The sequence below is a fragment of the Neovison vison genome, chromosome 7 (genome assembly GCF_020171115.1).
Source record: "Neovison vison isolate M4711 chromosome 7, ASM_NN_V1, whole genome shotgun sequence".
NCBI lineage: Eukaryota > Metazoa > Chordata > Mammalia > Carnivora > Mustelidae > Neogale > Neogale vison.
Genome location: NC_058097.1, coordinates 200,342,415 through 200,367,697, shown reverse-complemented (window position 1 = coordinate 200,367,697; position 25,283 = coordinate 200,342,415). Strand labels below are relative to the sequence as shown.

The following is a 25,283-nucleotide window of genomic DNA, read 5'->3' as shown; positions in this document are numbered from 1 at the left end:
TTTGCTGGAAATTTATTTTATTATTAAGAAGTCACATGATACAAAAGAACGAGAATATTCAAAGGGCACTTGGTAAAATACTGCTTTGTCCTAAAGGGCAGGCAGAAAAGGTCATGGCACACAAGGGATGCTCAGATAACAGTGGAGAGACTGAAGAGTGAAAACAAGTCATGTGTGCCCGCGCCCACCCCCGCCAGCCGCCAGCCCAGCAGACAGATAAGCATTCACCTGGGTCTAAACATCGAGTGGGAGGAGAGAACCAGAGGGCTGGGCGCCAGGCGGGCTGGGCCGCTCCCGTCCAGTGACTCCAGGAAGAGGGATGAGATGGCCTCTGGGTGGGAAATTCCAAAAGGCTGCGGACGCCCATTTATTATAACAAACAACAGAGTCCCTGCTGCCGGAGGCAAGCCCACCTCGGAACATCTGAGCCGGCAGGCCAGTCTGCATTTCCTCTGCCAGAGCTCTCCACAGGGAGGGAGGGCAAAGCAGAGCCCAGTGCTCAGCGGGGCTGGGCCTGTGGAAAGTCTCAGAAGTGCCGGGAGGGCCGTGGACCCACCGTGGAGGCGCAGAGGGGCTGGGCCCGCTCTCCTCTACCCCCTCTAGGCTGGCTCTTCTGGGAGAAGCCAGGAGGGTGAAGCAGGGGGAAAAGCTACGCCCAACCCACATCCAGCCTCCTTATAATGTCCCTGGAAAGAGGAGACCAGCTCGAGTGGGACGTCCCCAGGCATAGGCCACCCCCGGGGTTGTGCGGATGGACACCTCGGCGCCATCTTGAGGGAGAGCAGGCAGCTCTGAGGTGGGTGGGGGTCTCCTCCCCAAGCTACCCCGGAGCTCCCAGGCTTCGTGGAACTGGAGCAGATGAAAAAAAGAGCAAACACGGAAAAAAAAAAAAAAAAAAAGAGCAAACACGGGACATCCACCTCTTGGCACGCTATTGTCCCCAAAGGCTGGCAAAAAGGCACTTCCTTCCGGTCAGAATGTGTCCTGACCACAAGGCCTGAGTGAAGGGCACAGAGGGCTCCTGAGCCAGGCCCTGCCTGGCTCCCTCCAGTTCCAACCAGCCAGAGCCGGTCACCCTCTCGGCCTGCCTCCTTGCCGCCCCACGGAGCCATCCCCAGACATGCAGTGTGGGTGGAATGTGGCCGAAGGAATGCGGGGATGTGGTCACCAGCGTCCAGGGAAAAGACCAAAGACCCACACTGGACCTACAGGTCCCAAATCCTATTCGGTGGCCCCCTGCCGTCAGCGCTGCCCCTGAGGACCGCAGAGCAGGGGACACTGTCCATCCTGAGAGGGGCACAAGGGCAAGTCCCTGGCTGGCAGGAGGCGGCCAGAGCCTCCTCAGATGGTCCTGAGACAGCCGTGGAGCAGAGTCCAGGGGAAGGGCAAGCGGGACCCTCTGGGGGGGTTCCCCAGCCAGCTGTGCGGGCCGTGGACCCTCACAGGCAGAAGCCACTCCTTCCCTCCAGAGGGAGCCCCCCTGCCCCACACCAGAGCCGCAGCCCGGTCCTGCCCCTGTGGGAGATGAATGCTGGGCCAGGTCCAGGGGCAGCCTCCCCCTGTGCCCTCCCCCTGCCCGGCGCCGCGGCCCTCAGCCCTGCTCCAGGCTGTCGCTGGGCTGCACCACGGTGTAGCTCCCCTGGCTGGTGGACAGCTGCCGGCTGAAGAAGGACGTGGTGCGCTTCGGCTTCACCCGCTTGATCTGCTGACCTGTCACGGGAAAAGGAGGACCGCGCTGAGGGAGGGCTTCCCACGGTGCGGCGGTCCAGGACCCCAGAGGCGCCAGCGGCTGGTTCCTGCCAGAGCCCGTTCAGACGGATCCCCCTCGTTGCAGCCGTGAACCGTCGGAGCCGGGGACCCTAGCTCGTCCAGCCATGGGGCCGGCCTCCCAAATCACAGGCAAATCCGTGTTTGCACACGATGCCGGGCCAGCAACGCTGACTCAGGGGCTTCTGCTCAAACTGGTTCAAGAACAGACCAAAGAAATACAACACCCACAGCACGCATGGCGGGCCGAAGGTGCGCCTCAGTAAGTCAAAAAATCTCACAAGTTCAAATTTCAGGCCAGGTGACAAGGTCAACACCAACTGTCCTAAGTCATGTTGATCACGCACCTTTGATAGGATGAGATCAAAATGGCACTTGACCTCTGGGACCTTCCTCCCCAGCCCACAACCCCTGCCTACGTATGGGGAAAGCATCCGGCAAATTCCGGTCACGTGGCCTCCTATGCTGTCCCAAGCGGTCTTCCTCCAAACGTTCAAGGTCACCAAAACTCAGGGAAATCTGAGAAACCCTCGCAGACCAGCAGCGCCTACAGAGACCTGACCAGCAAATGCAGTGTGGCATCCCTGCTGGGAGCCTGCCGCGGGAGAGGACATTAGGCTAAAGCGAAGGACTTTAGTTAATAACACTGTATCCATGTTCATTCACCGAAACACGTATACCACATTAGTGTAGATGTTAATTTTAAAAAATCAAACAATAGGGTGCCTGCGTGGCTCAGTGGGTTAAGCCTTTGCCTTCAGCTCAGGTCATGATCCCAGGGTCCTGGGATCGAGTGCTGCGTTGGGCTCTCTGCTCAGTGGGAGGCCTGTTTCTCCCTCTCTCTGCCTACTTGTGATCTCTGTCAAATAAATTAGTAAAAACTTGAAAAAAAAAAAACAACAAAAGAAAACAAGGCAACACAAATAAATGAACAATAATCCATGAAGAAAACACGAATGGCCACGCATATGAAATTGGTCCAACCTCCCTAATATCCAAACATCGACCCGAACAAGTTCTTGCCGTGTGCTCAAGAGGGGCTGGACGGCTGGTGCATGCGCCGTGGGACACCACAGTCCCATTTCCAGGAATTTATCCCAAGGAAGCGGTTCAGATTCCCAGCACGGATTTATAGCTATGTTGTCTGCAGTGGCCAAAAACTGGAACTAACTGTCATGTCCCACAACAGGGAGCCAGGTGACGCCTGCTAGCCACACCAAGGAAGACTACAATAGTAGAAAATGGTTATGTTACAGAAAAACTGTTTTGCTTTTCCTGATTATAAAAATGACATGCTTGGGGTGCCTGGGTGGCTCTGTCAGCTAAGCATCTAGCATCTGATTTCGGCTCTGGTCATGATCTCAGGGTCCTGCGGCCGAACCCCCTCCCCCTGCTCATGCCTTCTCTCTCAAATAAATAAAATATTTTATTTATTTTGTTTTTTTTTAGAAGATTTTATTTATTTGACAGAGAGCACAAGCAGGCAGAGAGGCAGGCAGAGAGAGAGAGGAGGAGGCAGGCTCCCTGCCAAGCAGAGAGCCCGATGCGGGGCTCGATCCCAGGACCCTGACATCATGACCTGAGCCAAAGGCAGAGGCCCAACCCACAGAGCCACTCAGTTGCCCGTTTTTTGTTTTTTTTTAAAGATTTTTATTTATTTATTTGACAGAGAGAGATCACAAGTAGGCTGAGAGGCAGGCAGAGAGAGTGGAAGGGAAGCAGGCTCCCTGCTGAGCAGAGAGCCCAACATGGGACTGGATCCCAGGACCCTGGGATCATGACCTGAGCTGAAGGCAGAGGCTTAACCCACTGAGCCACCCAGGCGCCCCTAGGTGACCCTGTTTTTAAGATTTTATCTGTTGAGAGAGCACGAGTCGGGGTTGGAGGATAGGGAAGGAGCACCCCTCAAATAAATAAAATATTTTTTAAAAAATGACATGCTGGGACGCCTGGGTGGCTCAGTTGGTTAAGCAGCTGCCTTCGGCTCAGGTCATGATCCCAGCGTCCTGGGATCGAGTCCCACATCGGGCTCCTTGCTCGGCGGGGAGCCTGCTTCTCCCTCTGCCTCTGCCTCTGCCTGCCACTCTGTCTGCCTGTGCTCGCTCTCTCCCTCTCTCTCTCTGATAAGTAAATAAAATCTTTAAAAAAAAAAAAATGACATGCTTGTTGTCAAAAATGTAAATGCTACAAAGAAACACAAAATAAAAAGTTGAAGTTACACAAATTTACCACTGTAGTGGGCAGGTCTCCTTCATCCCATACATGCATGCACTCTGGTGTGGGTGGTTGTGCTACCTGGTTTTTATTACTTGGCCTTATTTTGTGAACATCTTGCTGTTTTTAAAGATTTTTTAAAAATCTTATTTACTTATTTGACAGAGAGAGAGATCACAAGCAGGCAGAGAGGCAGGCAGAGAGAGAGGGGCAAGCAGGCTTCCTACTGAGCAGAGCCAGATGTGGGGCTCGATCCCAGGACCCTGAGATCATGACCTGAGCTGAAGGCAGAGGCTTTAACCCACTGAGCCACCCATGCGTCCCCTGCTAATTATCTGTTTTTAAAGATTCTTTCTTTTTTTTTTTTAAAGATTTTATTTCTAAGTAACCTCCCTACCCAACACGGGGCTCAAACTCACAACTCCGACGTGAAGAGTTGCATGCTCTACTGACTGGGTCAGCCAGTCACTTATAGTAACTAAGACTTAAATCCAGGTCTTAGTTACTACATTTAAAACCTCCTTGGGGGGATGCCTGGGTGGCTCAGTTGGTTAAGCAGCTGCCTTCGGCTCAGGTCATGATCCCTCTCTCTCTGACAAATAAATAAAATCTTAAAAAAAAAAAATAAATAAAATAAAACCTCCTTGGGGCAGGTGCCTGGGTGGCTCAGTGGGTTAAAGCCTCTGCTTTCGGCTCAGGTCATGATCCCAGGGTCCTGGGATCAAGACCCACATCGGGCTCTCTGCTGGGCGGGGAGCCTGCTTCCTCCTCTCTCTCTGCCTGCCTCTCTGCCTACTTGTGATCTCTCTGTCAAATAAATAAATAAAATCTTTAAAAAAATAAAAATAAAAAAACCCTCCTTGGGGCACCTGGGTGGCTCAGTTGTTAGGCATCTGCCCTTGGCTCAGGTCATGGTTCCAGGGTCCTGGGATCGAGCCCCGCATCGGGCTCCCTGCGCCATGAGAAGCCTGTTCTCCCTCTCCCACTCCCCCGCTTGTGTTCTCTCTCTTGCTGTGTCTTTCTCTGTCAAAAAAATAAAATCTTAAAAAAAATAAATAAATAAAAGCTTATTTTGGAATAATTCTGGATTTATCAAGAAGGCCCAGAGATGAGAATATGAAGCATTCCCAGATGCCCTCCTCCAGCTTCTCTTGGTGCTGGCTGAGTCCCTCCGTTACCGCCGCGTGTTTGCCAAAATTAAAAAATGAACCGCGCTGCCACACAGTTGACTGGACGACAACATTCCGGATGTCACCAGTTCTTCCACAAATGTGTCTGCTCCAGGGCCCGGTCTGAGACACCGCCCGTGTACCCGCTGCCCTGACTCCCCGGGCCGCGGCCCCGCTGCTTCCGTACGCACACCTCAAATAACGGACACGGGGAGTTTCCAGCGTGTCCTGTTCGGACACAGCTGCGGGGAACACATCTGTGGACACAGCAGGGACCGGGACAGAAAAGGACCACCCCCCCCGCCAGAGCCCCAGAGCTCAGGAGACACGACCCTCCCCTGGCTTCGCCCCCTCCCCCCAATTAGGTCCCTGCCAGCTGGACCCCCGATGCGCAGTCCCCGGGGCTCCCCGCGGCGTGCACACGTGCGTGCACACGTGCGTGCGCACGTGCTCACCTTCCTCCACGTAGTCGATGGTGGAGAGATGCTGGAGGCGGCTGCTCACCACGCTGCCCTGCCTGCGCAGAGGGGGGCGCTGAGCGGGGGGCGGCGGGGAGCCCGCGGCCGAGGGGGCGCCGGACACGTTCTCTGGGGGGGCGGCGGGCTCTGAAGTCTGGTTCAGCTCAATGCAGTACTCGATGAGGCTGCTCATCAGCTCGGCCTGGGGACGAGAGAGGGGCCACCTGAGGTCTCCCCGAGACCTAGCCTTTCCATACTCTGTGGAGCGAGACAGACCCCCCCCCACTTCTGCTGGGGGGTGGGGGGGGCAGAGACGAAACAACCACCACTTACACCAGAAAGGCAGGGGAAGGGGGGAGTCAGGTGCCTGTGGGCCAGGGGACAGGGCAGTCCTGATGGATGTCAGTCCTGGGGGAGGAGCAGGGGTCCCCGTCTCAGCTCTGGGAGGCGGGGTAGGTGAGAAAGAGCTTTCCAGGCAGAAGGCCCAGACCGGGAAGGCCAAGCGCCCCAGGCTGCTGCCGTCGGGCTGGAGGGGGAAGGGAGCTCAGTGGTAACCGGAGGGTGAGGAAGGGAGGCAGAGGGCCCAGCCGGGGCTTGCTGGGTTGTAGGAACGGAGGAGACTTGGCTGAGAGAAGAACCTGCAGGCCTATGAGGAAGGGGGGTGGTCCGACCACGGGGTGCGGGCGGGTGGCTCCCTCCGGCCCCTTCCTCAACCACGCTACCTTCTCAACAAACCTGACATGTAACACTTGTTGCCAGAAAAGGGGAGGTGACCGGGTGTCAGTGAGCACGGTCTGGACACCACGTGATGGGGACCCCGGGGGTCGGACGGATCCAGAGACAGAAAGCTGTCAGCGGTGGCGTCCCTGAGTTACTGAGCGCCCACCCCGTGCTGGTGCGGCGACAGGCCATGGGGTACGGCAGTGATCGACGCGGATCCATACCCCCAAGAAAGGGACCCCCAGGAGTAGCAGGGTCAGCGGCCAGGGGGATGGCCCCACGGGGACAGAGAAGTGGCTGGTACCTGGGCCGTCCAGTGCAGCCCAAGGCCTCCCTGAAGGAACACAACCCAGCCAGCACCTGCCTTTTGTCACCGAGAGACCTCACACGCAGAGTGGGCAGTGGGCTGGAGAACAGGAGGGCAGCCAGCGGGGACAGAGGCCCAGGGCTGTAAGCCAAACAGGGAGCCCTCTAAGGCCCCTGGGACAAAGCCTCGGATCACAGCACAGCGCTCCCCAAGGTGCAGGGAGCCGGCCATTGAAACTACACCACGTGTGACAAAATTAATATCCATCGGAGATAAAGCTTGGCAAACCACGAACAGAAGGGAACTTCCTCGACCTGATGACAGTGTCTCTGAAAAACCTGCAGCCAATATACTAACTTAGAGCAAGAATGAATGTAATTCCCTCCGAGGTCAGGAGCACATCCAGATGTCTGCCCACACCTGCTCAGCACGGTATTACAAGTCCAAGAGAGAGCAATCAGGCCAGACAGACACAGGCACACAGACTGGAAGGTCAGAACATGGCTGTCCCTGTTCCCTGATGACACAACTGCCTACAGAGAAAACTCCAAAGAATCTGCAGCAAAACTGTTAGAACCAGTGAGTGAGTTTAACAAAGTGGCAGGATGTATCAGTATGTAGGTGACAGAAGCTGCATGTCTACCTATCACAATGAACAACTGAAAACTGAAATGAAGTCACGGTGTTCCTCCCTTCCTCTTCTTCCTGTTGTCTAGCATGTGATGGCTGGAGTTGAAGCAGCTATCCTGGACCATGAGGTGAATTTTTTTTTTTTTAAGATTTTATTTATTTGATAGAGAGAGACAGCCAGAGAGGGAACACAAGCAGGGGGAGTGGGAGAGGGAGAAGCAGGCTTGCCCCAGAACTGGGATCCGACATGGTTCAATTCCATGACCCTGGGATCATATGACCTGAGCTGAAAGCAGACTCTCCAACGACTGAGCCACTCATGCACCCCATGAATTTAAGAGTAAGAGAATATGCATTGCAGGCAGTAAGATTAAAGGAGTCTGAGTTCGCAATAACAGATCTGGACTAGACCTCCTACCCATAATGTTATGTGAGAGAAGAATACAGTTTTATGTCACTAAAAAACATATAAATAAAAATAAATTTTAAAAAGTGCCATCTATGGTAGGACCACAAAGAGAAAGAAAGCAAAGCAAAGCAATACTTAGGGGTAAGTAAAATAGAAGACATTCAGTATCTGTATGCTGACAACTATAAAATGTTAGTGAAAAAAATCAAAGACAAATGGAGACACACAAATCAATGGCCTAGAAGACTTACAATGTCAACTGTCTCCAAATTAATCTACAGATTCAATGTAATCTTAATCTAAATCCCGGGAGGCTTTTTCGGGGAAGGGTAGAAATCAAGACGTTTATCCTAAAATTTAAATGGAAATGCCAAGGAATGAGAATAGTCAAAAATTTGAAATTTGAAAAAGAACAAAGTTCTGGAAATCATACTACCTGATTTCAAGACTTACTATGAAGTTTCAGTGATCAATGCAGTAATATTAGTGAAAAATAAACATAGAGATCAAGGGCACAGAACAGACAGTCCAGAAACAGACCCACACACCTCAGCCAACTGAACTGCAACAGAGACACAAGGGTGATTCAATGAAGAGAGGGTAGTCTTTTCAACAAATAACACTGGAACAGAAAGAAAAAAGAGAGAGAATCTTGAGCTCCATATCATGCTTCACATAGAAAAGCAACTTGAAATGGACCAGACTTAAACTTATAAACATCTAGTTTCTGAAATTTTATTAAGAATTATGGGGGCATCAGTTAAGCGTCTGCCTTCAGCTCAGGTCAGGATCTCCAGATCCTGGGATCGAGCCCCATGTCAGGCTTCTTGCTCAGTAGGGAGTTTGCTTTTCTCTCTCTGCCTCTGCCCCTCCCCACTGCTTTGCGCCACATGCACAGGAGCACTCTCTCTCAAATAAATAAAATCTTTTTATTTATTAAGTATTAATATTATAAGTTAATATTAGTATTTATTAATATTTGTAATATTACTTCATAATTATTAATTTAAGAGATCTTTTTATCTTATTAAAAAGATTTTTTTTTTTTAAAGATTTTTTATTTATTTATTTGAGAGAGAGAGACAGTGAGAGAGAGCATGAGCGAGGAGAAGGTCAGAGAGCGAAGCAGACTTCCCATGGAGCTGGGAGCCCGATGTGGGACTCGATCCCGGGACTCCAGGATCACGCCCTGAGCCGAAGGCAGTCGTCCAACCAACTGAGCCACCCAGGCGTCCCTTATTAAAAAGATTTTACTTATTTATTAGAGAGACAAAGTGAGCGCATGAGAGAACACAAGCAAGGGGAGAGGGAGAGGGAAAAGCAGGCTCCCTACTGAGCAGGGAGCCCAATGCAGGGCTTAATCCCAGGACCCCAGGATCACGACCTGAGCTGAAGGCAGACACTTAACCAACTGAGCCACCCAGGTGCCCCAAATCTTTTTTTTTTAAGATTTTATTTATTTATTTGACAGAGCTCGAGAGAGCAAGAGCACAAGCAGGAGGAGCAGCAGAGGCAGAGGGAGAAGAGGACTTCCTACTGAGCAGGGAGCCGGATGCAGGACTGGGATCCCCAGGACCCTGGGATCACGACCTGAGCCAAAAGCAGACGAGTAACCGACTGAGGCACCCAGCTGCCCATAAGTTTAAAAAAAAAAAAAGAATTCAAAAACTTCTAGAAGAAAAACACAGACTATCTTTGTGACTTGGGGTTAGGCAAAGGCTTCCAAGGAAGCCAAAAGCACAAACCTTAAGAGAAAAAACAAACAAACAAAAAAACTGATAAAATGGATTCCATCTAAATTAAAAACATCTCTTCAAAAAAATTAAGAAAATGAAAAGTCAAATCGCAGACTGAAAGATTTACAAAACGTACCTGCTAAAGGATGCCAGATACAGGATAAATGCTCCCAACTCAGGAAGCAAAGACCCCAGTGAAAACATGGCCGGTGCCCTGAGCCGACGCTCTGCCGGCGACGGTGTCTGGACGTGAACGAGCATAAGGAAAGGTGCTCGACATCATGGGTCACAAGGACAAGGGCATGGAAGTGGCAGTGGCCTCACCCTCTGGCATCTGTGGGACTGGCAGACCGGACTGGCACAGACCATGTGCTGGGCAAGGGTGCGGAGCGCCTGGAGCTCCCGGGGTCGGCGGGTTGGGGGGAATGCCAACTAAGGCCATGCAGACACTGGGGAGCGACGCAAGTAACTCCAATAAAAAACTGACAAAAGGTGTGAACAGACACGTCGTGGCTGGGAAGATACTAGCAAATCCGCTGTTCTCCGCCCGACTGTGCCGTCACACAGGCATGTTAATGCATCAGAACAGACTCTCAACATGGCTGTAAATTACACCTCAATGAAATGGACTGAAAAATAAAAGGACAAAAACATAAGGAGATGGCATGACTCTCCCTCCAGAGCGGCTGCAACGGGCCAGGCTGGGGAGTGGACAGGGGCAGGGCGCTCGCATCCACACGACCGCTGGGGACAGCTGGCCATGTCTGCCCCAGCGAGCACGTGCTGACCTGCTGGACCGGCCCTTCCGCTCCCCGGGGTCCGCCCGCGACCATGATCGTGGCAGCATTGCTGGCAACGGTCCCACACCGGAACCCCAAGTGTCCCTCAGTGACGGGATGCGAGAGTGGTGAATTTGGATGCTGGCGCACCAGAGAGCACCTCGAAAGGTCGAGCCACTACTACCTGCGGCGAGGTTGGAGCAGAACGGAGCAGACAGAAGAGAACACACTGCGGCTAGAACCTGCTGCTAGAAGGCTCAAACCAGGTGGAACGACTCAAGAGTAAAACAAGGATGTTTCAGGATGGGGTGTCCCTTGGCGGGGAGGCCTGGGAGGGGGCTCAAGAGGTTTCTGGGGTCCTGGTTCTATTTTGCAACCTGAAAGGTGTTACATGGGTTTATTTCGGGAAAACCTGATTTGGGAGACTTAGGATTTGGCCACTTTTCTCTATGTATAATTCAATAAAACATTTACTTTAAAAAAGGGATCAGGAGGTGCCTGGGTGGCTCAGTGGGTTAGGCCTCTGCCTTCTTGTGATTTCTCTCTCTGTCAAATAAATAAATAAATAAATATTTAAAAAAAAAAGAAAAAAAAAAAAAGGATCTAGGGCACCTGGGCAGCTTGGTTAATTGTCTGCCTTTGACTCAGGTCATGATCTCAGGGTCCTGGGATCGAGCCCCGCATCCGGCTCCCTGCTCAGTGGGAAGCCTGCTTCTCCCTCTCCCTTTCCACTCTGCTCATTCCTTCTCTCTCTCAAATAAATAAACTAAATGTTAAAAATAAAAATAAAAAAGAAGTCTAGCCTAGTGATGTAGAAGTTATGGAGTCATCAGCAGAAAGGTGGGACCAGCCGAGGATCAGAGCTGTGAGAGGGAAGAGCTCAGGGACGCCAGGGCAGTGGGTCACAGGAGCCATGCGAGGGGACAGGAGGGTCCAAGAGTTCATGGTCAAGCTTGAGCTCTTGACCTCTCTGAGGTCAAGGGGATGGAGGACAGAGGCATGTGCACTCTGGCAAAGCAGGGGCCACTGGGCTTGCGGCTGGGAGGTGCAGGGGTGAGGACTGGCTGCAGAGAGGTGCCGAGGGGGAGGGGAAGGTCCAGAGACCGCAGATGGCGGCTGGGGCGGAGGTGTGTTTTCAGGGACAGGCGCCCCGACCCATGTCAGTGCCAAGACGAAAGGACAAAGTGTGGGAGGGAGGCCTGTGCCATGAACGGGGCTGGAAGCAGGAGGGGCAGGGGCGAGGGCTAGGTGAGTGGACTGAAACATAGGCACAGTGGGGCCTTCGCCCTGCCATGCCCGCTCCTCCTCCCAGAGCACCCAACTCCCGGGGGGCCTTGAGGATAGGGAGCCAGTGCAGGCTGGTCACAAAGCACCGGGAAGCTTCTGACTCAATGGTGGCCCCAGCTCAGCGGATGTCAGCTCCCAGGGTCCCTCAGCAGCCGGCTCACCCCGTGGGCCAGCCTGGAGCCTCCAACAGTCTGGGGCGCCCTGAGCCCCCGCCACCCCACCCCTACCCGTGCAGGCGACACCCACTACCTGCTTGGAGTAGATCTTGAGCAGCTTGTTGACAGGTGTGCCCTCGTTGTCCCCATCGAACTCCAGCCACAGGACAGACTCCTCCTCCTCGGGGGACGTGTGGTCCCAGGAAAGCTCCTGGAAGCGCAGGCCCAGCAGGACGTGCTGCCCAGAGGGAGACGCAGGGCTTGGATTCAGCTGAGCAGAGTCCCCTCCTTTCCCCATCCTACTCAGGGGCCACCAGGAGGGGACGACCTGCCAGGCTATTTACCTCCGAGGCTGACTCTAAATTCCTATATGAGTTTCTCGAGGTGCCCCTGCTCTCGTCAGACCCTCACGGGGTAGGGGAACTGCGGTCTGGGTAGGCCTAACCCGCAGCACTTCTCATCTGTGGGCCAAGGCCAAGCCCGGGGACAGCTGGGAGGGTCAAGTGCAGGAAGATGTGGGTGGGAGGGGCGACCTTTTCCAGAAGACCAGCTGGGTAGCATCTCAGCAGGAGGCCGAGCTGGGCTCTGGGCCCAGCACCAGCATAGGGAGGTGCTGGGGTCCCATTCTGGAGACAAGCAGCAGTCACCCCACACCTTCCTGCTGGTTTGGAGAGACCTGCCCGAGTGCAAAGAAATCACCCCACCGGGTGGGATGCTCACACGACCTATGCAGGGAACCAAGAGAGAGCCTGTGCCAAACACGGAGGGTGGGGGGTGGCGGGGAGAAGCGGGACTCAGGAGAGCTTCTGGTCCTGAGGCTTTTCTGGAAAACGCAAACTAGTGTCCAGCTACTGGTCCAACAGAGCGGCCAGAACATGCCGGACTCCCTCCTCTCAGAGGTTTCATCCCAGCTGCAGCCTCCCCCTGCCCGCTAGCCAGAGAGGCTGATCTAGAGCAGACCCCAAGGAAGCTCCTGGATGCCCCCGAAAGCCCCAGCGACATCGGAGGACAGGAGGTCAGACCAGCCATCCAGTCTGCCTCCAGGCCAACCATGGGCCCAGGGGAACCGCGAAGGCCTGTGTAAGGGCCCCACTCCCTCTCCAGGGAGGTCCCCTGCCCCCCAACCCAGCTCCCACCCTGGGTGAGCTAGAGGCACCTTCTCCCTGCTGTCAATGACGTGCACGCCCTCCAGGCTGATGGCCACGTCCACTGGTTTCCGCCCGCCACGGTGCAGAAAGCCCTGGGCCGGCTTGTCAACCTCACCGTGGAAGAAGGCGCACCTGGGGAGGGGAACCGCTGTTAGCCTGTCACCTCAGGCACCAGGAAAAGACGGTCCAGGGTCTGGGCTCTGCTGCCATGGTGCTCTGGCCAGGCCCTGTCCCAGGCACATGAGACGTTTAAGCTGTTTTGGTAACTGAAGTTTCAGTGAAAACTGAGAGTGGGGCGGGAGGGAGGCTTCCTGGAGGTGGCGGCATCGGTGCTGGTCGTGCAGGACGGAAAGGTGTGAATGGGCAGGGGAGGAACTGCGGGGCACAGGGGAGGGTGCGCACCAGACAGAGGGAAGAGCGTGAATCTGGGTGTGGGGTAGCCAGTTATGTCCGGGGAACGGCCAGGAGCCCCAGGACTCGGGCTGAGGCTGCAGGGGGCGGCCAGGCCATGGTAGGGTGGGGAGAGCCCTGCAGCCCACTGTCAGGCCAAGACCCTTCAGCAGGAGTGGGGTCCGGCTGCACCTGTGTGGGGGGGCCCATGAGGGGGCAGCGGCCACCCCGGGAGGCCTTGGGGCTCGACACTGGGAAGGGCACGGTGTAGGGCCCTGACAGGCCATCTCACTGAGCCGCCGCCCTCTCCCCAGTCCTGTCATGTCCTTCACCCTCCCATGGCTGCCTGGCCCGTTGCGCCCTTGCACCAGGCTCAGCCAGAGTCCCGCTGTCTGACTGCCTGCACCCCTGCACCGAGGCGGGCCTGGACACAAGCACGTGCCGCCTCTGATTCCCATGAAGAGCCTCACTCCTGCAAGACCTCGACAAGGTCCGCAAACGGCCGAGATGCCGACTTCACAGATCACTGAACTGACCCAGAGCAGCCGCTTGCCTGCCCTCGTCTACCCACGGTCACTGCTATTGCTGTCTGCACACACGCATTTCACCCACCATCAAAACGAAAGACCTTCTCTCCCACTCCAGCCACAAACGCTGTATCTCTTGCCTCCATCCCATGGCGCTGACCCCGGAAGGCGCTGGTCACACTTGCTGTCTCCGGTCTGTTCTCACTCTTCCTCCTCCCCCTGCTACCCCGTGATGCTGGAGCCAAGGTCCACTAACGGCCGCACGGGGGATGTTGAACTTGACAGGGAAGCAGCAGCATGGGACGCCTGGTCACTTCCTCCTGCCCTGCCATTCCCCTTGGCCTGGCTTGTAGAGACCCGCCTCCAGACCTAGAGACCAGCCTCGCTGGCCCGGGGCCTCCTTGTGCCTGGTCCACACCCACCTCCTCGGCCAAAACCTGGGGCTCCGGGTTTAAACCACCGAGATGCTGATACCCACCACTTATGACCCGACTCTAGACTCAGAAACCTACACGTCCGCTCAGAATGGCCACCGAGTATGCAGCGAGCATCTCCAGATTGACACATCCACAACCAAACCCGTGACCTTCCCCAGCCTGTGCCCTGGCCCAGGGCACCTCAGCTGGCGACGCCATCCCCCAGCTGCACAGACCAGACCCCCTGGAGTCCCATCTCCCTGTCTTCGTTCGTTCCACCACACGCCTGTCCAGCAAATTCTGCCTGCTCTGCCCGCAGCGTTTCCGGCACCTGACCATGTCTCCCTGCCGACGTCCCCACCGGCTGGTCTGAGCCGCACCTCCCTAGCAGAGCACTATCACGCTGTCCTCACCGGTCACCCGGCTGTGGCCCCTGCCATCCTGCAGTCTGTTCCTACCTCTGCTGCCGTCTCCTGTCCCATCGGAACGTCAGCCTCACCAGGCACGGGCCAGGCCTCTCTGCTACCAAGTTACTGGTAGCGCCGAAAAGGCCACCAGTAGGTACACGAGAGCCACCGAACCACTGTGGGCAGCATGAGGGCAGAACTGGCTCAACGGAAGGTCTGCAGGTCCGCCCACCCCGCGGCTGTGGCAGGTGGAGGCAGAGGACCTGTCTGGGGGCCTGGCCTGTGACGGGAGCGAGGGGAGGACAGGTGTCCAGCTTGGTACCCGCGGGGCCCAAGGTGCTGGTGTGAAGACACACCTCACGTGACAACAGAGCTTGGCTGGCGCAGGGACAGGCACCCCGGCAGGCTGTGCTGGCCCAGGCCAAGAGAGTGCTGGGCTGTCAGGGGAAGGGGACAGCCCAGGGCTGCGGTGGCCCATGACGAGGACAGTCAGGGAGTCGCTCACCCGTAAAAGGGCAGCTCGTGGCTCTTGAGGAGGTAGGCACGGTAGTGGGGGCTCAGGGAGGCCCCAGGCTCGCTGTCACTGCCGGCCACTTCCTTCACTTGGCAGTAGGCGCTCAGCAGTCCCTGCTCGCCTGTGCCCGCCTTGGCCCCTCGGCCCCGGAGGGCAGCAAAGAGCCCGTGGCCCCGCTTGCAGAGGTGGGCGGGGAGGAAGGAGTCCAGCTTCTCCCTGCAGAGGAAGGAAGATGGGGGCCTGGCATGAGGAGGGGCTCCGGGGCTGAGGGCCTCAGGGTGTGGCCTGCTCCTGGGCAAGGGCAAGCGAGGGCCCGGATCAGGACCGCCCCGGACCAGCACCACGGGCTCAGCAAGCATGCCTGGTGGGTGACTGGCCTAAAGGGCAGGCCAGGAGACCAAGAGGGGAGCTGCAACCAGCCCCCCTGCCCAGACAGCCCGTGGCTGGAGGGTTTCAGCACAGTGCCCCGCCGCTGAGTCAGGAAGGTTTAGATTTCTGAGTTAGTGGAACTTTGACAAAGAAAAAAACGTGAGGCAAGTGACCTAGAGCTTTCCACATATTTTCTGCCAAACACGGAGATATTAAAAACAAAAACAAAACCCACCACCAACCCACAATCTCGGAGAAGGAAAAGAGGTTTCCAGTAATGCAACCATGAAGCAGGCAGCTTGGGATAACCGGGCCACGAGGCTGAGTCAGCCGGAGCTCTGTCTTGGAGCAGCGAGCACATTCTCGGGGGTTCTCCATGGATCAAGTAAGGATGCTAACCGCTACTTGCATGGAAGGGCGCTGGCCTGGGCCTGGCACCGAGTGTCGTGGACGATACCATTCTCACCTCAGAGCGGAGGTGGCTCTGCTATGCCTTCTGGATGACCAAACGCCCCAGGCCACCGGCAAAGGCGGCCAGGCCGGAGGGAGGGCTGAGGTAGGGCGGTGTGAGGAGGGGTGTCTAGGGGGCCATCACCCTTCTCAGAGCTCCCGGGGGCACTTTTGTTGCTTGTGCCCCCGCGTCCCTTCTTCCAGCAACAACTCTCGCCCGTCATCTAGAAACCTGGCCTTCCGTGCTCGCTTCGGCAGCACATATACTAGAAACCTGGCCTTCCCCACTCCCATCCACAGACCTGTGCAGACTCAGGGCCCGCCCATCACCACCCTGGCCACGGTGTCCCCTTTGGGTGGACCTGAGGCTCAGCCAGGGGAAGGGGACGTCGGAGTGAGTCTGAGGAGTCTGGAATGTGAGGGGACAGACCTCTCCCGCCAATACGTAACTGCTGTGGCTCCCTGGCCTGCCTGAGCGCGAGCCGGCCCTAAGCGCATGGGCTGTGCCACGGGAACAAGGACAGGTATCTGGGGACCCAACTGGAGCCCACTACACCTGGACCACCTCTGGACCTTTCCGTTACTCAGGTCGACAAAGTCCCTCAAATAGACACACGTTGGGCTGCGCTGGCCATCAGGGGCAACAGCAGCAGACACACCCCGGGGTTGGGCTTCCTCTGGCCACCAGCCCCTGCCGGGGAGCCCTCAGGCTCAGTGAGCTGCCAGTCCCCCGGCACAGGGCCCTGTCTCTGCACATCACCTCCTCCAACACTGTTCCCTGCAGTGCTGGGGTGGGGGGAGTCTAGGAGCAGGCTGTGCTGAAGTTCCTCTCCACTGGGCTTATCTGTGACCCTCAGGATCATGGTTCACGGAGATCTGAGAACGGCCTGGTCTGCTCCCAGGGCATCGTCAATTCGCACAGTGAGGAGCGTGGCTGAAGGAGGGGGAAGCGCAGAGCCTGTGTGCTGGTGTCTGAGGAATGGAGCCTCCTCCCCGGAGTTTGGGACGAAGCTGGCAAAGAGGCTCAGAGAGGTGGGGTGACTTGCCCAAGGCCACACGGTGTCAGGGCCAGCCCTAGGGCCGAGGTCTCCTGACTCTGGATCTTAGAAGATTGCCTGGAAGTAGGGTTCCAGGGCAGCCCTCCCCGCCATAGGCCCCTGCCTCGGGTCACACCGGCCCTCACCTCAGGGCGCAGGCTGTGGGCTGGCCCGGCTGGTAGGGCCCGAGCTGCACGCGGCACACCAGGGCCCCCAGGGCCTCACAGTCCTCCACGTCGCACGGGTACCGTGCGGCCAGCACGTTGCCTTTGGCCTCCTCATAGAGCAGCCGCAGGACCTCCTCATCGTGGATCTGTAGGCCGGTGGGGTGGGGAGGGGCCGCTCAGCTGGGCCACCGCACCCGTGTCCAGGGGTCTAGGGACACAGGGCCCGGGAGATGGGTGGTCCCACCCGGGGCTCACGGCCTCACCTGGAGCTCGCGCCGCTTTGGGAAAAACACGTTCCTTCGGAACTGCAGGGAAGGCTCATCTGAGGAGAGAGGCTGGGGGTCACTGCTTGGCCCCCCGGTCCGGCCCAGCCCTCTCCCCGCACAGGTCCAGTGCCGCCTTCCTGCACCACGACTGCCGGAACCTGAGGGCTGTCCCGAGAGTGGGACACCTGGCTTATCTCGACGTCACCCCACGCCACCCTCTCCTGGCTTCCCCCCAAGGAACCTGTAAAAGCTGGTAACTGAGGCCCAGGGGCCCGAGGGGCTGCCCTCCCCCTGCCCCTGGCAGAGCCTGGGCTTCCCCACTCCCCAGGCCCGATCTCTGGCATCGAGGAGCCTCAGGTGCCCGGAGCAGCTGTGGTTGCCCGGGGAGGCCCAGGCGGGCCCAGCACTAACCCGCAGCCACGTCGTCGTCGGGCGCGTCAGTGAAGCGCAACAGCAACTCGGGCCACTGGCGGCCCAGCTTGTAGGGCCGGTGCCGGGGCTTCAGCTGCACCTCTGCGGGAGAGAGAGGAAGCGGCTCGTCTGTGCCTCCGAGCGGGACGACCGCCACCCGAGGACACAGCAACATGGTGGTGGCAGTCATGGTCGGTGGCTTTAAGATTTATTTATCTATCATTTGAGCAACAGAGAGGGGGGAAAGAGCATGTGTGCACACATGCAGGGGGCAGGGGGGAGGGTCAGAGGGAGAGAGAGAATCTCAAGCAGATCGCCCCCCCACCCCGAATTGCCACTGAGTACGGAGGCTGATGCGGGGCTCGATCTCACGATCTGAGCCGAAACCAAGTGTGGGTCACTCAACTGACTAAACCCCCTGCCCCCGTGCCCCAGTCATGGCCAGCATTAACTGAGCAGGTAGAAGCTTCCAGAAGGACTTCAAGTAGATGACGTGCATCTGCCCTGTGTAACACTATCCTCATTTCATGCATAGGGAGAAATGAGGCTCAGAGAGGTTAAGTAACTTGTCCGAAGTCACACAAGGGAGAGAGGGTCAGGCTCCAGGCAGCACCAGCCTCTGACCTTCTCTCCGGCACCGAGGGTCGGCTGGCGGGGAGAGGCTATGGCTGACGGAAGGTGCCAGGGATGGAGGTGCAGATGAACCCCCCGGGGCCATTAGGAAGCAGAACACAAAGCTGGTGACCCAGGCCCGAGGGGCCGCCCTCCCCTGCCCCTGGCAGAGCCTGGGCCTCCCCCTCAGCAGGCCCCATGTCCAGCATCTCCCCCCGGAGCCCCAGCGTCCATTCCATGCCATCCAGCTCCCCAGCTCATCTTCTCACTCCCTCTCCCACTCTGCTCCTGCTATACAGGCCTCCCTTCAGTCACCTGAACCTTCCCAGCTAGTCGCTGCCTCAGGGCCTTCGCACTTGCTGTTCCTCCTGCCTCAGACTCTCCTCGCCCTAGACCTGCATGTGGCTGGCTGACTTAGGTCTTGGTTCCAGTGTCTCCTTCTCCAGACCCTTTACCAAGGCAGCCCCCCGTCACCTTCCACGCCAACTGCACACTGATTTGGTTACTGGCCCGCCACAGGCCCTCACGGAGGTGGGCAGAATGGCCAAGTGCACCGCTCATGCCCAGCCCCTTGACTCTGGGCAGCCAGCTGGCCCAAGACTCAACAGTAATGAGAAAGGGCTTTCATCTCCCGTGCCAGTGATCATGGCCTTTGAGAAGTCAGAGGTCATTTCCAAGCAATCAGTGATGAATGAGCATGGCTTCCGGAGGTCAAGGAGCAGGGAATGGCAACATCTATGCCATCACCTGGTTTCCCCTGCCTTCCGACCTCACTTCTGACCCCTAGCTCCCCTCTTGACCCCCCAGCAGAGGGCCCAGTGCCTTATCCCACCAGCTTAAAGCCAAGAGTCCCCATCTCTGTTCTTTGGACTTCCATCTGGTCCCTGATGTTAACCCCAAACAGGAACCACGACCCCCACACTGGCCTTGCTCCTGCCCGCAGCCTCTCCCACCCACCCCTGCCATCAGCTTCCTCACACCCCTTTCTCCGTTTCTCCCATTCACACTCCGCAGTGGCTCCTCAACCCTCAATCCAAAGTGGATCCTTGACCACACCCATGTGTCCCCATCCCTGCCTCACCCCTCCCCAGAAGGGGCACTGGCCGTGCAACCCCAGCAGCAGCGGCCTCTCCCCTCCAGGAGAGGCTCCCTCTGCAACCCCACCGACCCGGTCACTCAGCGGGGCCGCCGGGGGCTCTCTGCCTGGACGCTCCCAGGACACCAGAGCTGGACGGCACAGAGACCATCCAAGGACAGGTGGAAAACTGAAACCCAAAGAGGGACAGTGCCCACCCAAGCCCCCAAGAGTCAGCGGCTAAACCAGGACCCGAGCTCCTGTACCAGACTTTAGACTGCGAGGACCCTGAGAGCGGGACGCCTTTAGTCCTGCTCCCAGTGTCCCGGCGCTTAGAGTGCCAGCCAGCGTAGTGGGGGGGGGGTATGTCTGTGTGGTTCTACACATATTTGTGAAGTGAACAGGGTACTTGACCAGCTGGGACCCCTGAAGACACTAAGGAGGGGAGTTGAGCCAGGACGATGGTGCCCTTCCTTCTGCCCATGGCCCAGTCCAGCAGCTCAGAGGACTCTCAGGATCACAGCATGACACTGGCCCCGCGGTTCCACATGCTTTCCGATGGGGCCTTCCCATCTGGTGACTTTCACCCAAATGAAACTGATGGTCCCTGGGACCGGTTCCATACAGAGTGACAAGGGCACCAAGAAGGACAAACTCCCCGATCATCCAGCTTGCAGTGCGGCTCCAGCCAAGAGCGCCCTGCCCCTGCCCTAGAGCCCCGGGCCATCTGCCACTGCTTACCCCACTGAGTCAGGGGTAGCCAAGGGTTCCAAGGGACCTGAGTCAGTGCTGAAATGGCCTCTCGGCCTTCCCGAAACCCAGCCTGGGAACCAAGTGGGCGCTGACTTCATGCCGGGGCCTCTAGCCACCCTTGTCCCCAACAGGGCGGTGGCCCAGAGTGACCCTGCCGGCCACACAGGCAGCCCATTCATGTTCTTGCGGGGTGGGGGGGAGCAGGAATGCGATGAGAAGGGAGTGGGGGCGGAGGAAGCAGGAGGAGCAGACAAGAGGCCCAGCTGCGGGGACAGGGAGCCTGAGGCAGCACCTGGGCGAGCCACCCCCGGCTTCCCAAAGATACAAACCAAGGGGCCCACCGTTTGGGCCAAGACCCGGAGGCTGAGAAAGGGGCAGCTGAGCTGAGTGGGGAACGGCTGGAGAAGACGTGTCAGCAGGAAGAGGGGGGGTGAGAGCAGCAGCTGTACAGGAAGCTTCCATGGTGGGGGGACAGACAGGATGGAGACGCATGGGAGGGGCATTCCCTCCCCCACTAGGCTGGGACAGATCCTCCCTGTAGGGCAGAGGCACAAATCCCATTGGTCTCAAGAAAGAAGTAACTGCTCGGGGCCCTCAGGGACCCGTCACCCGCTTCTTGCCCCTGTTCCTCTACAAGAAAGGAAAGTATTTCAGCTCAGCAGACATGCCCGGCCTGGCGCCTCTTGGAGCATCCTTTCCTCTGACCCCCTTCCTGTGTGAACCAGCAGGCTGAAGGCCCTATTCGGAGGCCCCAGGGACCTCCCCTGCCCCCACGCCTGGCACCCCCCGCCCCTGCCTTGGGGTTTCAGCCTGAAAGGCCAGGACACAGGTGGTCCTGGACCAGAAGCCAAGCAGGCTGCAGGAAAGCTGGGTTCTTGCCTGTCCTGCCCTCCCCACCTGCGGGGGTGGCTGCTTCCCGGGCCAGGTCACTTCCTCCCTGCCCTCAAGCAGGATTCAGTTCAAAGAGGCTGGCCGAGGGGGGCCAACCAGGCTGCCACTCCGATCTGAGTCCTACTACTCACGGAACCCATCACTCCAATCCGCACCTTCTTCATCTGCAGCACAGACCGGGGCCATGAGGGTAAGGAGGGATTTCGCTCAAGAAATGCCCACTCGGGCTGCGGCACAGAACACGGAACGTGCTCCACGAACATGGATCCCTTCCCTCCCTCCCTGTCCCCTAATCCTGCTCCGCCTGATGCCCAAGGCTCCAGCACCACGGAGGCTGAGGGCCAGGATTGACCCTTCCTCGTCCACCAGCAGAGAGAAAGAAGAGGGGGCGCAGAAGAGCCAGGTGTCCTCTCAGGGATCCGGGGCCTAAAAGTGGGGCTAGCTGTAGGTCCCACCTTCTCCTGATGCTCAGTGGCCGGAGGTTTCGGAAGCGGCCCCCTCCCCAGCCCCTGGTCACTGCCCTTCTGACCCTCCAGCCTGGGCTTCTCACAGCCAAGCCTTACCCAGCAGAGGGGACACAAGCCAGAGTGCGAAGACGTCCAGGGCGATGTCCGGGAGCTGCAGGACCTCACGGACAGCCCGGTGCAGCTCGTGGGCACTGAGCGAGGGCAGGTTGTCCACGGCCAGGGGCAGCACTGTGTCATCCGCCAGGTACACCAGCACGTCGGCTGCTGCAACGGAGGCTAGGCGGGGTCAGCTGGGTCTGCTCCCTAGGCATGGGACCCCCCTACCCCTCACTGGGGCTGGAGGCCTCTCCCTGCACCTTGGGGTGACCAAGGCTACACCCAGAGACAGAGCCCCAGCAGCCCCAAAGGACCCTGTGAAGAGTGCTGTTAAGACTTACTCGAGACCCTCAAACCACCCAGAAATCCTGCAGCTCTGGCCCAGGAACCAACCCAGCCCCACCCTAACTCCAAAAGGCTGGCCACTGCATTCCCACACACTCTCCTGGCAGCCCCAAGGACTCTGCTGGGCTTCTTCCTTGACAGAGAACATTCCACAGGTGGGGACTGAGGCAGAGACAGGCAGAACCCATCCTGAGATTATAGGAGTTGGCATTATCAGGCTGGGAAGCAGGAGAGCTGCCAACCCACTGTTATGCTCAGGCGAGTGACTGTCTCTCTCTGGCTCAGCCTCAGACGGAATTGAGGATTCCTAAGGCTGCCCCGGGGGTAAAGCAATTTCCAGGGCTCAGCTTCCATACAATTTTTCATGCCTCAGGACTCAATAACATAGTCTTTCAGGACTGTCTAAAGAGGCCAGGAGAGGGGCGCCTGGCTGGCTCAGTGGGTTGAGCCTCTGCCTTCGGCTCAGGTCATGATCTCGGGGTCCTGGGATCGAGCCCCACGTCGGGCTCTCTGCTCAGCGAGAAGCCTGCTTCCCCCCACTCAACCCACCTGCTGCTCTGCCTACTTGTGATCTCTGTCAAATAAATACATAAAATCTTAAAAAAAAAAAAAAAAAAGAGGCCAGGAGAAATACAGTCTAAAAAGCTGGGTTTTACTTGTGACAGCCCATAGCATTCTTATTCGGAAGCTGGTGCCAAAGGGAGACCCTTGGAAGAGCAGCCAGATTCAAATTCCCCATCTCTGGAGTTGAGGGACTGTGGGAGAGCTGGAGCTTGGAGGCCTGTACACTTGGGTCCCAGTCCTAGCCTGGGCCCTGGCTAGCAGGCTGACTTCAGCAATGTCAGTTGTCTCATCTGTAAAGCAGGGCGAACACCCCTCTCTCAAAGCATGGCTGTGGGTCAAATGTGGGTGAAGCCTATGAAAGGCAAAGGCGTAGTTTATCATTGACACAAGTGAAAGCGTATTTTGGATTTCCAGTCTGTTCTGCCATACCCGCTACTTTCTTTTTTTTTTTTTTTTTAAAGATTTTATTTATTTATTTGACAGAGAGAGATCACAAGTAGGCAGAGAGGCAGGCAGAGAGAGAGAGAGAGGAGGAAGCAGGCTCCCTGCTGAGCAGAGAGCCCGATGCGGGACTCGATCCCAGGACCCTGAGATCATGACCTGAGACAAAGGCAGCGGCTTAACCCACTGAGCCACCCAGGCGCCCCTACCCGCTACTTTCTTGACGGACCATAAAATCATCTCTAGGAGGCTGTGATTCAGACTCACTTTTCAGGTAGGGACAACTGAGGCAGGACAGGCTCCAGGACCTAGTGACTTAATAATCTCTCTAGGGCCCAATTTCCTTCCTTATAAAATGAAAATAATGACCCCTGCTTTCAAACCGCTTTTTGTGAGAAAGAAATCAAAGAACCTGAACGCATCCCTTTCCATTCATGAGATTTCGTTTGAATTTCACAGCTCGGCAAGACTTGCTCCTTTTACAAATGAGAAACGGGAATTTCAAGAACAGAACCCACCTTGGCCAACAGCCTAGTAACAAAGCCCGGCAGCTCTGTCTTCTATCACTTCTCCACACCTCCATAGACCTTATTTGTTAATGAATACATAAAATTCTCTCGAATGAAAGAGATGACAAGCCAGGGTCACTTCCCCAGGGCTGGGGCCCCAGCTCCATATAGATAGGAGGGGATGGGGACAGGGACCCACCTCGGGTTCCCACGGAGGACACGCTGCTACGATGGGACCGCTCAGCGGGGCCCGGCTGCCCAGCATTGCCTTCTGTCCCATCCATCTGCAGAGAGAAAGAGAAAGAACGGTTACTGGGGGGTCCAGGGATTGAGGGTTGGGGAGCTCCTCAAGCTCCCCCTGAAGAAGGGCGGAGTCCCGGCTGATCTGCGAAAGTGAACAGCATTAGCTAGAGGCACCGGTGGGCAGAGCAGTGGATCTTCAGCCCCCTCGAGGTCGAGGCTGGTGGGAAGGGTCAGGGCGCTGACGGTCAGGAGCGGGGTCGAAGCTCGGCCGGCCGGGATGCCGGCTCAGGGCACGGAGCCCTTCCTCCCACCCGGGGCGGGAACCCGCGCAGGGCGCCGCCCTAAACTCACCTCGGGGGGAGTCAGTGCCCGCCGCTTCAGCCCACGCTCCGGGTCTGAACCCGACCCTCGGCTCTGGCTCCCGCCCCGAAGTGGGCGAGGACTCCGGGACCCGCTCAAGCACCAGCTCCCGGGGCTGCGACGCGGAAGCTGGGGCGGAGGAAGCGCGACGCGCACGGCCCCGCCTCCCAATCCGCAGGAGCCAATGGGAGCCCGGGGCTGCGGCGCACGCGCCCTGCGCGGCGCCCGCGCGCTCTCTCCTCCCACCCACGCGGGCAAGCTTGGGTCTCCGCGATACGCGGCTTCGCGGGTTTGCTCACGCCCGTGGTCAACCGGTGGCCTCCCACAGGGCTGCCCGCTGGCCTGTAACAAGGTGTAGCGAAGGTTCGAGGAAATCGAGAACGGGGACTCACTCGCGTGTGGTTTGGGGCCGGTCCCCTCACCTGTGAAAGGGAGGTGCTTCCTGGGACTTGTCAGGGATCCCTCTCGTTCCGGGTAGTGGGTAGAGGTGACTCAGGCAGCAGCTGTACTGCAGCGCCCCTGGGCCGTGACGGGTGATGGACTCTTCGCTGGGGTCAGAAGACTGGGTCCCTGGCCGGGCTCAGCCTGGACAAGCCCCTTCTCCGGGCCCCAGTTTCCTTTCCTGTAAAAGGAAGAAGTTGAACTCAACGACCGCCAGTGACTCTCGAATTATATGCTAGAAACTCAGGCCAAGCACACTTGATTTTCCAAGGAGCAGTCACATGAGTCCTCTCTATCTTAGTCTGGAGACCTTGATCTGTTCCCAGGCTGGAAAGAGACAGACAGGAAAACCACCTATTCCAAGGTCACGTCACCAACATGTCCTGGCAACACCAGCATGTGTACGTGCTTCTTCCACCCCTGCTCCCTTTCTCTTGCAGCTGACTTGTTTGTGCCTCATTCTTCTCCTGTGTGCTGTGGGGAAGCGGCATGTACGCCTGATGTGTAGATCTCAGGGAGAAAAACAGGTCCGTGGGGCACCTTCCTGAGCCAGAAGAACCAGAAGTCATTCTAGCCACAACAATGGGCTGGATGACCAGGGATGGGGGTGCAGAGCAAAAGGGGGAGTGGGCTCACCCTGCCCTCTTTCCCCAGCATTGGAAGGCAGCCCCATCTCCTAACCCAACCCAAGTTTTCTTAGTATAAACAGCTCTTTCCCTGCCCTCCAGGATCCACGCTACCCCACACTTGAAC

The 25,283-nt window shown here is 57.3% G+C and overlaps 1 protein-coding gene across 2 annotated transcripts; it reads right to left on the bottom strand.

The window, feature by feature from the left end:
- On the bottom strand, positions 1-24,210 carry FRMD8 (FERM domain containing 8). 2 transcript variants are annotated; one of them, XM_044259664.1, is made up of 11 exons: positions 24,081-24,210; positions 23,686-23,770; positions 21,628-21,795; positions 17,734-17,835; positions 17,320-17,378; positions 17,036-17,202; positions 15,025-15,249; positions 12,788-12,911; positions 11,726-11,869; positions 5,606-5,810; positions 1-1,710 (listed from the first exon to the last, which is right to left on the bottom strand). In XM_044259664.1, exons 2-11 carry the CDS (start codon positions 23,768-23,770, stop codon positions 1,592-1,594), a joined length of 1,398 nt encoding a protein of 465 aa, XP_044115599.1. In that variant the 5' UTR covers positions 24,081-24,210; the 3' UTR covers positions 1-1,591. The 2 variants fall into 2 exon arrangements, with proteins under 2 accessions (XP_044115599.1, XP_044115600.1); XM_044259665.1 differs by having other exon boundaries at positions 21,628-21,792.
- Between the last annotated feature and the right edge of the window lie 1,073 nt (positions 24,211-25,283).

What these genes read in the sequence shown, in the direction of transcription:
- FRMD8 (XM_044259664.1), bottom strand. Translation starts at nt 23,770, where the DNA reads ATGGATGGGACAGAAGGCAATGCTGGGCAGCCGGGCCCCGCTGAGCGG. An exon ending in CAAAGCGGCGCGAGCTCCAG is followed by an intron (nt 17,203 to 17,319) that starts GTGAGGCCGTGA and finishes ACCGGCCTACAG; the next exon opens with ATCCACGATGAGGAGGTCCT. An exon ending in CATCGACTACGTGGAGGAAG is followed by an intron (nt 1,711 to 5,605) that starts GTGAGCACGTGC and finishes TTCCCGTGACAG; the next exon opens with GTCAGCAGATCAAGCGGGTG.